We start from the raw sequence: 11,315 nt of genomic DNA, 5'->3' as shown, positions 1-11,315 counted from the left end.
TTATCTTATGAGGAGTCAAAATTTTGGAAGCAGGAATTTTTGCTTAAAATTAAACAGATTCAGAATTGTAGAAATAGAAGGATGTTCAGAGATTATTTCAGCCAATTCTCTCACTTTACAAATGAGAAAACTGATGCCCCAAAATTTGGGATGAAGTAACTATCAGTCTCAGAGCCAGGACAAAAGCTAGGTCTGTACTTCTGTACTCTGGTTTCTCTTTCCACCTAGGTGGCATATGACATTGAACTAAAACTGTTAAGGCAAGGAAACTCAAGTGTTCTATTTTCATTTGCTGCATCCTTTGACTCTATCATTTCTGGTGTGTTCATGTGGAAGACCTCCTTCTTTTGTGCAGTGGATTTTCCAAGATTTTCCAAGACACAGTGGTTGACTCATTAGAACTAGACTTAGTAAAATGAAGCCCAGAAAGGCAGTCATCATCCCTTCCATAGATCAGTTGTCTGAAGCTTGTGCTCCACTTAGAGAAAGCTATGGGTGGTGTCAAGTATAGCACCATCTTACTGGGTCCAGAGAGAAGGAGACCTAGCACACCTTGGCCCACTGCATCATGCAGTGGACTTTTTACACATCTGCCTCTTGCCTCATTAATTCCCCAGCCAAGTAGAATTCAAGCGGATTCCAGGGAGAATATATACTGGGGTATTAATTGTAGACAGTTCTAGTCACAGAGGTGAGAGTTTGAGAGGTACTGACTGAAACAAGGTTAGGTCTGACAATACATGTAGTGGTTTGATTTATCTATGATCTTCCCTTTTGATGGCCAGGAAGGACTAAGGTTCACAGGATGAACTTCCCATTTTGGATCAGCACAAACACAGGTATCTCTTGCCCTTGTATCTGAAGGTTTAACATTCTCTAGGACCCTAGAGAATAATATAGATTTCTGGTTTAGAAGCAAGGGGCACAGAATCCAACTGCTTCCATTCACTGTTTTGATCAAATGCCTTATGGTAGTTAGGGCATGGAGATAGGGTTCTGGCCTCCACATATCATTCAAATTCCTTCCGCCTTTCCTAAGTAAATCTATGAATTAAAAGCAATGTAATTAATATGTAGCTACAGCTTCAAGTCAACTCCCCAGACTCCATCCCAATCAGCAGGCTGTCTCTAAGCCCTTCTTCCATAGAGCTGCCAATGACTAGAGCAGCCTTTAACCCAGAATATGGAATTGGTGGCTTACAGGCTGACTGTTGCCTGCTTGCAAATTGATTCTTCTTTAAAAATGTTGCCAATATTTGCAATTGGATAGGATTCACTTTTATAAAATTCTGGATTTTAGCTTCTTTTGAAAAATTGGACAACCTCACCATAGCAGAGTGGCGGGAGGTGGGGGACACATTTCCGCATGGCAAAAATCTTTTCAGTTTGGAACTCAGAAGAGGCTCACTCTTCAGACAAGACATGAGCTTTTCCAGTTCATCATCATCTCGGTGATGTTCATGAACTCTCTGGGCTGTGCTTTACTCTAAAACTCATTCGATTATGTTGCTTAAAACGCGCTTTGGGAGGTAGGTGTCGGGGCGTTTTTGGTTAAACAGGCTGCTGGGTAGATTTCAGTCAACACTGACAGTCGTCCTGTGTAGGCTGCTTCACTCTTTACCTGCACCACTGCGTGCTGCTGGCTTCAAATGTTTGCGCTTTGCACGGAAAGTACATCACTGAGAGATGTCAGCATGTACGTCTTTTTCAGTCTTGGGCTACTACACCTCTTGGGCGGTCATCTTCGGTATGGTTCCCTTTCAGGGAGCGTGGACAGTATCCAGGAGGGTTCAGAAGAGCATACATGCGTTCCGATATTATGAATGATGGAAATCGCTTCCCCAAACGCTTCTTAATAACAGTTTAGTCTCCTGAGCAACTGAACCAGTGCAGCGAGTTTAGAAATTTCGAAATGCGGTGCTCAGGCCACCTCAGTTGGAGACTGTGGGAGGCAGCAGAGGGCACAGAAGGACCTACTGCAGGCCTGGTCCACGCAGGCGCTGCCACAAAGCGTCGGGAAGAGCCGGGGCGGGAGGGCTTTTTGCCTGCCGCTGCTGACCCGAGTTCCCGAACTGCGGCCGAGAGCGCTACACTGCGCCTGCGCGCAAAGCCTCCGACTGGCAAAGAACGTTATCTGTTAACTACACCGGGGTAGGACGGAGGCTGCCTCACGAGTGTGCGCAGGCGCACGCCGCCTCCAGCCATTTGCCGGTGCGCAGGCACCCATCCCAGTCACCCTTCACATCCTGTAAACAGAGGGGGCCCGCTGGAGACGACAACTTCTGCTTCCGGGTCACGCCTTGACAGCGGCTTTCACCACCCAGCTCAGCCCCGCGGTTTGGTGAGTGCGTACCTCGCTGCGGGAATGCCTGCAGCCAGGTTCCTTAACCCGTGGCACTACGCGCGGTAGCTCTTTCTCCATTCCCAACTCGGGTTTCGTTAGCCCTGGAGACAGAGACATGGTTCCTGGCCTTGGGAGAATCAGGGCGGGGGTTGGTTAGCCTCCGGAGCTCCACAGGCGTAGATCGCTCGACCTTCCTTCACCCATCGCCCCCGCCCCCCGCCGCAGGGAGACCTGCCGGCATTGCTGCGATCTTTGCGGATCCCATGAGGAAAATGACACCACACGTCCTCGCATTTCGTGCCCTTGCCCTTCAGCTATGCCTCCGCAAGACGCAGCTGCCGCGAGCCGCCCCCCACCCCCGCCACTTCACCCCAGCAAGTGTGGTGGGGTTGGGGGCGCCTCTGGCTGGGCTGAGGGTCTCCCGGCCTGGACGGAAGCCGAGGCCTCACTGGCACAAAGGGGTTGAATGTCGCCTCTCTCCCCCTTTGCTTCTACCATCGCAATAGAAAGCCCCTTGGTGTTTTTTCTGGGTCCGCAGCGAAAGAAAACCGGGGGAAAGACGCTTTTCAGTTCCAGCAGAGGAAAGAGGCTGCTGTCTGGAAATGGGTCAAGCTTACATTTCCTTGACCCTTCCCCACAGTGCATGTTGTTAATACGCCCCGAAGTTTCACTCTTCATCAGGAGTTTCCATGCAACAGCTGAGAACTACTGGTCATGTCCTGAGTTAGGAGTCAGCCTGGAGTCCCAGGAGTGCCCCGAAAATGATTGCAGGGTTTACTTTCTTCAGATTATCATGGCCCAGAAACGGATAACAGAACCAGTTCAGTCTAAGCTTTTCACTTTAGATGTTCTGTCTTCTGCCCCCCCCCCCTCCCCCCCCCCCGCTTCTTGGAATCTCTGGTTCAAATGCACCTCTGGTTTTTTCTCCCTTTCCCTTGCAACAAAAAAGTATAAGATACAGACCATTGTCTCTGCATGTAGTGGCTGTTAGGTTAAAACATATGCCAACTCTATTCTATCTGGAAAGTTTCGGAGAGACATATAAACAAGTGTGTAAGCTTATTCATTCATAATAACGTAGAGGAGAAGAATGCCCAATATGAATCATTGATACCTATGAATTGAACATTGTTAACCTGCATTCTATTAATTAATACTGTATTAGTTTAAATAGATAAATGGCTACTGATTAGCAAAATAGAAACTATTCAAATTTATATTACATAATGCATAAGGGAATACTCCATTATAAAAAGCAAAAATTATGTAGTGTGAAATGAAAATAATTTTAGGTTTTTTACCTTAGTAGTGATCATTTGCATAACATTTAATTATGCAAGGTGTGAATTTTTTAGGATTTAAAGTAATAATCTTTACATTAATTCAACAAATATTTATTGAGAACCTGCCATGTGCCAGGAACTTTTGGAAAATAACACTATATTTACCCTCAAAGAACTTAGAGTTTAATAAGAACACATATTTCTAGAGAGCTGATATTGCATACTATATATTCTCTACAGTTTTTTGATATATACTTTTTCATAGAAATGCTCCACCTTGTTTACTGTAATTTTAAATGTTCCCCAACTAGTATATGGGTCTTATACAGCCAGAACTCTTATCAGTTAAATTTAAGTATATTGCATTTTTTTCTTCCATGCTAAAACTCTTTGTCATATTGTGGTTTGAACATATATTATCCCAAATCTATTTCTTAGGCCAATTATTAAAATTTTTAATTCGTTTTGCCTCGTAAGTCTGCTTGTTTTCCTACAACCACAAGCAGATGTCATTGGTATGAACTTCACAGTTTTTTTCTGATTTTTTTATACATGACTAATTGTCCTTTTGAGATTTTTATTTTAGAATGTCGCCCAAATATTTCCCGTGTTTTCTTTGGTGAAGACATTTTAACCTGTTTCATAGATGTCTCGTCATTGTTAACATAGATGTATTTCTTCCATAGCCTTTTCCCTCTCTTCACACAGGTATTGATTACTTCCATAACCTTTAGTCAACCAGTATTTATTAAATACCTACTTTTTGTGAGATTCTGTGGCTGGTCTTACATCAACAAAAAATAGAAGACAGGGACCTTGCCTTCTAATTGATTACAATTTAGAGGAGAAACAATATGAACATAACTATACTTGCGGGGCCAAATATAACAAGTAAGCTAAAGGTGATGGTGATAGTAAAGGCCACAGAATCCAGAGGAGGGAAAGTTAGTTTTGGGCATCTTCAGCCTTTAAAAAAAATCCCCTTGCTTACCTAGTCTTGTTTGTAAACTCCACAGAGCTCCATGAGGGTCTTGGGGCCGCTTGGGGAAATCTTGTTCCAGACTAGTTCAGAGAGTAGAATTGAGGTGCTGAAGGCCAGAGAATTTTCATCCAGGTTTACCCAGCTCCCTAAGCAACTATTACATTCTATTTCTTTATGATTCCAAAAAATTATTACTTAGTCATTGATCGCTTTGAAATCTACTTGTACTGTTGGGAAGGCCTCAGAGAATTCCTAATCCTAGGGACAGGTATGCTCAGTGATGTTGTGTATGCCTAAAACTTCTTTGTTTCAGGCAGTTTGGAGCATGTGAACATACTCTGAGCCTTGATGAGTTCCAGTATGTGGTATATTATGCAGAGCATTCAGAGCAAATACTCTCTCTCAGAGCGCTTAATCCGAACAATCGCTGCCATTCGTTCCTTCCCACATGATAATGTAGAGGACCTCATCAGAGGGGTGAGTGTGCTGGACTGACGGAGAGGCCTGTGGGAGGTGAAGGGGGAAAGTTCCTGGGGAATCGTAATAGATTACAGATTAGAAGCATTGACTCAGCACAATATCACAAGGATTTTTTTTTTTTTAAAGATTTTATTTATTTATTTGTCAGAGAGAGGGAGAGGGAGACCACAAGCAGACAGAGCGGCAGGCAGAGGCAGAGAGAGAAGCAGGCTCCCCGCTGAACAAGGAGCTGGATGTGGGACTGGATCCCAGGACCCTGGGATCGTGACCTGAGCCCAAGGCAGCGGCTTAACCAACTGAGCCACCCAGGCGTCCCAAGAAGTTTTTACAGTCCTCTTAGATGTATTAACTTGACCATGAAAATACATTTTCCTTGTGTTTTGCTTCTCTTTTCTTCTCCCTCTCATTTTGTGCATCTGACATTTTCTTCAGGAAGTATGTTCTAGGTAACCCTAGGCTCACATTCCTTGTGAAATCTCTGTCTGGATATGGTACATGTGGGATCCAGTAAGCTCAAAGTCTTCTATACATGTTTTACTAAGGGAGGAAGGAGACGAGCAAAGCAGAAGTAGTTTTTAAATCCTTGTGGTTTATAATAATTACACAGAGAGATATCACTTGCCATCTATCTTGACAACAGCTACCACTTGTAGTTCTGTAAGGAATGTCAATCCCTAAAGTGCATGGTAATTTTTGACTTAAGAAAACATCTTAACATGTCTAACCACTGCTCTCCAGCAATTGTTATTTGACTAGTGTCCTAGACGGTCTTTGGTCTTTGATATCTTTTTCTGAATATTATTCCTGTTGAAGAGAATTTACAGGGTCATTTTTTGATCACTAGAAAATGCATCAAGATGCTTACTTTTGTAAGTTCTTTTCAACAACTGTGGAATCCTTATTTACTGCCTGGAGCTCTCTAGCTGCTTCGAAGTTTGGTGGTGCAGCTTTGAGAAGAAAGTCATACAAACTTGTTCTCAGCAGGAGCGGTACCAGAGGATTCAGCAGTAGGAAGTTTGTCACATTCTAATTCTAGCTGTGCTGCTGAGTCATTCAGCAACTTTGGTCTGTCTTTAGGATCCCCATCCCCTTTCATCAGATGTGAAACAGAAGTACCAGCAGGGACTAGGCAGCAGAGAATGCCGATGCTAAGAGACTACTTTGAAGATGTTTATAAACAGAAAGAGAACATTAACGTGACCTTATTGTTAATGATGGTCATCTGTTGAATGCAGAAAGAGCATGCCAGTTCTCTTGGTTTCAGTCTGACAGACTCAGTTTCCTGACTTTTTCAGAGCATTATGGCCATAGAAAGTGGATTGCTTTTCCAGCTCTCCTGTTTGATTGATCCCCAGTTTTCCACCGCTTTTGCACATGAGGTTATGTCCTCAATGAGGTCTAGATGACCATCTGGCAAGTTACCTTGTGGAAAACCTTAATAATTTGTTCTAAGGAATCAATAGTTCCTTTCCTTCATCTTCAGTGTATTCTCTTGGTGTGAATATTATTTAGTAAATAGGACTGGAAACTGGGACCAATGATGTGTTTATAATGCGGTCAGAGCTAGAGGCCTCTTCCGCCCTGGACTCAGTTGAGTCTCATCCTGCTCAGTGAGCCAGAGCTGAGCACACTGACCGGAGTTTCCTTCTGCCCATAGGGAGCAGATGTGAACTGTACCCATGGCACACTGAAACCCCTGCACTGTGCCTGCATGGTGTCAGATGCTGACTGTGTGGAGTTACTCCTGGAAAAAGGAGCGGAGGTAAAGTCTTTAACACTGTCACATTAATGATCCACTAAAGCTTGGGCTTCGCATTTCCTTAACATTTCTGTCTCTTCTCCCATCTCTTCCCACCTTCTAGCCCATCATAACATTGGCATAGAGAATATTAAAGCAAAATGTAATGGTAACTATATACAGTGATCCAAAGGATTTCGTTCCTTTGCCTTTCTTTCTTGTCTGTGGCTCCAGGAAGAGGGAGTTTTATTTCCCCTTTGTCCCAGCCTTCCTTCTGGGGTTGTTTACCTTTCCATTCAGTCCTCTTCTTGCCTATTGACTGTCCAGGAGCTCTAAGTACAGAGGACCCTCCAGTGATGAGTGGAAACCATTGACACCCCCTGCCAGACACGTACTTCTAATATCACCATTACTGGGAGATAGATCTCATTAGGTAGTCCATTGCTCAGGTCACTGGTGCTATTTCTGCCCACTCATTATTTTACATTTGTTATGTCTTGTTCATATCTTCTTTTTAATGTGTCTTATGGTAAGAAACATAGATTAATTTATACTGACATTAGCAGGAAGTGGCATAGGGTAATGAATGGTTAAAAGAATGGACTCTGGAGCCAGACTTCCTGGATTTGAATCCCAACTCTGTAACTTCCAGGTCTGTGACTTTGAACAAGTTACTTAATTTTTCTTTGCCTTGGTTTCCCTATCTATAAAATGGAGATGATAGTGGTGTCTTCTTCATAAGGTTGTCGAGTGTTTAGTACGCTGTCATGTAGTAATTGCTAAGTAAGTGCTTGTTAAATAAATAAATAAGTAGTTTTGACTGTTTGTAAGCGGTTTGGAAGTCGTATAGGCTGAGGCGCTGTTTGGAATCAGACGTGCCAGGAAGCTTACACGGGCCCCGAACACGTTGGTCAGTAAGCCTAAGGGGCCAGTCCGGAGCACCATCATCTTCATACAGCCCTGGGGTTCTGTACTTACCATTATGTAGTCACTCTTGTGAGTTACCCTGAAATGAAGGCCAGTGATCAATGTCAATGGTGAAAATACCCTGGGGGGAAGTTTTTAGCTAAATAGAAGGTTGAACTCAGTTAAATATTCCAGCATATTTTTATTGTATTTTGAGGGGAAGATAATATTGAAGTCTTTGTAGCCTTCAGAAATTATTGGTAATATTGATTTTTGGCAAGTCAGCTGCTATTCCAGTATTGAAAGTTCTGTGCTCTTCCTTTTACATGCTTTTATCCAGGTTCTCTTGTGACTGCACAGTGTATATTTGCAAGCAGGCTGATTGGATTCACAATTTGAGCTTCTCTGTATGGCTAAAGAACACAGCAAAACTGCATGGGCAGAGTTCGGCCTCATATCTCAGTCTAGTTGCCATTAGCCACAGAATAGAGTGAGCTGGGATAAGCAAAATAATCCAGAACCTTTGCTCTGGCTTATATATTCAAGCTCCTTTCCAATAAATATCTTCCAGAGTAGTTATAAGGATTTAGACTTCATCATCTCTTTCTTTACCCCTCCCCCCATGGTAGAGATCCTAGTGAATAATAAACAAGAACGTAGCAAAAACCTAAATGAAGCAGGCCAGCTAATCAGTGCACGGAATAGAGTGCTGGTTGTTCTGAGACCGTTCTCTTCCTATTTGCTCCTGAGATCCTGTCATATCTCCTCTTCATCACCAGGACTCATTGGGAATTGCTTGTTGACTCTCATATTCAGAACATGACTTAGCAAATGTCGTGGATAAACACATGCAAGCTGCTTTTGCCCGCCCATCTTCCTCTTGGTGGTCTAGCTACTGTAATGTAGTTCCTCCCTCTTTACAGGTAAATGCCCTGGATGGTTACAACCGAACAGCCCTCCACTATGCAGCTGAGAAAGATGAGGCTTGTGTGGAGGTCCTTTTGGAGTATGGTGCAAACCCCAATGCACTGGATGGCAACCGAGACACCCCACTTCACTGGGCAGCCTTTAAGAACAATGCCGAGTGTGTGCGGGCCCTCCTAGAGAGTGGGGCCTCTGTCAATGCCCTGGATTATAACAATGATACCCCACTCAGCTGGGCCGCCATGAAGGGAAATCTTGAGAGTGTCAGCATCCTTCTTGATTATGGTGCAGAGGTCAGAGTTATCAACCTGAAAGGCCAGACGCCCATCTCCCGCCTGGTGGCTCTGCTAGTCAGAGGACTTGGAACAGAGAAAGAAGACTCTTGCTTTGAGCTCCTGCACAGAGCCGTGGGACACTTTGAGTTAAGGAAGAATGGCACCATGCCACGAGAAGTGGCCAGAGACCAGCAGCTGTGTGAAAAACTGACTGTCCTGTGCTCAGCCCCAGGAACTCTAAAAACACTCTCTCGCTATGCCGTGCGCAGGAGTTTGGGACTCCAGTATCTGCCAGATGCAGTGAAGGGCCTTCCACTGCCAGCTTCTCTGAAGGAATACCTGTTACTCATGGAATAGGCTGGAGGAGACATTTGCCCCGTCACACAGGCTACTCTGGGGGAGGCTTTTCCCTGCAGTGCTCTCTTTGTCTTGGAAAACAGGAAAAGCAGTCGTTCCTGTTGTGTGGTTTGTATTTAGAGGCAACGTGTCACAACGGTAACCTCCACACCATCTCCCCTCCCCAAACCGAGCAACCAAACAAAAAAGATCCCTCACTTTTGTTTTCTGTTTATTGCTTACGTGGCTTTTTATATTGCACCCTGCAAAAGAACTCTCCCCCTACCCTCCCCTTTAGGGAAAAAGTGAACAGCACAACCAAATTCTCTAGAAGATGAAGAGTATTTAAAGAATATGTTTAGTTTTCCTTTGGGAACGTGATTAAAATTTCAGAAGAATCCCTCTAGAAGCATTGTAACTGGTCAGTGAAGTTTAAGAAAATCCCCGCTAACAGATGTGGCCCAAAGATGAAGAAACGATGACCTCAGATGGTGTGCAGAAACACAGTTGGGCTGGATGATATGGATGATACCCGAGAGTGCCACGTCGTGGAGTGTGGCAACACTCTCCCTACAGCAAAGGAAACAGCAGTCTTTGCTTCTTTTCCATGGGTGTACCTGAGGGTTATAGTAGTGCAGCAGTGTTATTTCAGAAATAACACGGTCTTGCTGCTTTCCACATAGTAGAGGAGATAGCAGGTTCTGAGCAGTCCTAAGAACTCAGTGTCCTAAGGACTTTTCTACTAATGCAGTTCTTTCTCTTTGTGAAAGCCAATTTGCTCCAGCGGGCTTAGCAGGTGTTTGTACACCTTGGCTGAAGGTGTTTACTCCAGCAGGGGACGAGAAGGGCTGGGCTTTTCCCACTGGTCTTCATTTCCCTATAGATAGCTCACTCTGCTAAGAGTTGGGAGTTACTTTCCTTTCAGCTGTTTTGGAAACTTTGCTTTTTACTGATCTGTACAAGACATCGGGGGAGCCAAGGGTGTGGGGGAAGAGCAGTATAAGAGCTTCTTTTGAGATGGCCCACCTACTCAAAAAAGAACTGCTTTAGTGAACCATACTTGGTGAACAATACTCTTTCTTTTCATGTTCTTAAACTAGAGCAAATTGTTATTGATCTTGGATGACCCAGATGCAAATTTGAAAAACATTTTTTTTTTCTTTTCACTGATTGGGAACCACAAATAAAGATAACTGGAATCTGCTGACGTAGCTAATTTGAAAAACAATGTCTGCTTTTGCCCTTTTGCTGTTGGTGGAATTTTTTTTTTGCTCACTTGAAAAAAAAAAAAAAGAAAGAAATAAACACTTCTAAAAGCAAGTTTGGCAATTTCTACTATTCCTACTTTTCTCCACATTATTTAATCACTGGGAGTCCTGTTGGCTGGAACTCGGAAGCGGGGCTGTCACTACCCTCCTTATAAGCTGGTTTGAGGATACAGTGGTAATAGTGCTCGATATTTATTGTTAATTTCTCTTCCCCTTAAAGAACTGCGCCACGAGCATTTGGCTTCTTTAATTCCGGACTCCCGACAAGATTTCTCAGTTACTGTTTAGAACTGTTTTCAGGGTATAGAGGTAATATTTTGGACAGCCAGCAAAAGCCATGTAGTAGAGCTAATCCGTCTTCCACCCCTGGTAAAACCTGGAACCTCTTCCTGCTTCATCAAGCAAGTGAAAAACTGGGTTGGGAGGAATATGTAGGCTTGTGCCAAGAGCAACAACAGGACGCCATCCTGTCAATTTGGAGGCTCCTGAAAACCCAACTGTATGACACGGTCACTTGGCTGATGAGGAGGAAGAAGCTGTTGTTATGACACAGAACACAAATTGAACCAAATAAGCCATATTTCAGCCAGCCCACCAAACTTTCAAACATGCTTTCAAAATGTGCATGTGACCCCACAGATGGATTCTACCTTTCATCTAGGAAGGAGTACAGGGGAAGGGTTGAGAAGGAAGAACGCTGAGTTGTCAGAAGAAGAGTAAAGATTGTGGGGTGGCTGGAAAAAAAGCACCCCTGGGTAATAGGTATAGGATCAAAAGGT

At 43.9% G+C, this 11,315-nt stretch overlaps 2 protein-coding genes across 6 annotated transcripts in view; one reads left to right on the top strand and one right to left on the bottom strand.

Moving 5' to 3' along the window:
* The first annotated feature begins 2,246 nt into the window (after nucleotides 1–2,246).
* ASB8 (ankyrin repeat and SOCS box containing 8) lies at nucleotides 2,247–10,584 on the top strand. Of its 5 annotated transcripts, none has more exons than XM_032348027.1 (4): nucleotides 2,254–2,341; nucleotides 4,923–5,086; nucleotides 6,747–6,851; nucleotides 8,657–10,584. In XM_032348027.1, the coding sequence occupies exons 2-4, from the start codon at nucleotides 4,958–4,960 to the stop codon at nucleotides 9,287–9,289; spliced, it is 867 nt and encodes a 288-aa protein (XP_032203918.1). In that variant the 5' UTR covers nucleotides 2,254–2,341; nucleotides 4,923–4,957; the 3' UTR covers nucleotides 9,290–10,584. The 5 variants fall into 5 exon arrangements, with proteins under 5 accessions (XP_032203922.1, XP_032203918.1, XP_032203917.1 ...); XM_032348026.1 differs by having other exon boundaries at nucleotides 2,255–2,341; nucleotides 4,927–5,086; XM_032348028.1 differs by having other exon boundaries at nucleotides 2,272–2,345.
* The window catches only part of PFKM (phosphofructokinase, muscle), a 45,338-nt gene continuing 43,506 nt past the window's right edge, over nucleotides 9,484–11,315 (bottom strand). The window contains exon 25 of the mRNA XM_032348012.1: nucleotides 9,484–9,885. The gene's annotated coding sequence lies outside the window, so the exon portion shown is untranslated. The remainder of the gene's footprint in view (nucleotides 9,886–11,315) is intronic.

This window comes from Mustela erminea, chromosome 6 (genome assembly GCF_009829155.1).
Source record: "Mustela erminea isolate mMusErm1 chromosome 6, mMusErm1.Pri, whole genome shotgun sequence".
Lineage (NCBI taxonomy): Eukaryota > Metazoa > Chordata > Mammalia > Carnivora > Mustelidae > Mustela > Mustela erminea.
The sequence above is the reverse complement of the archived record's forward strand: the minus strand, read 5'-3'. Positions and strand labels throughout refer to the sequence as shown.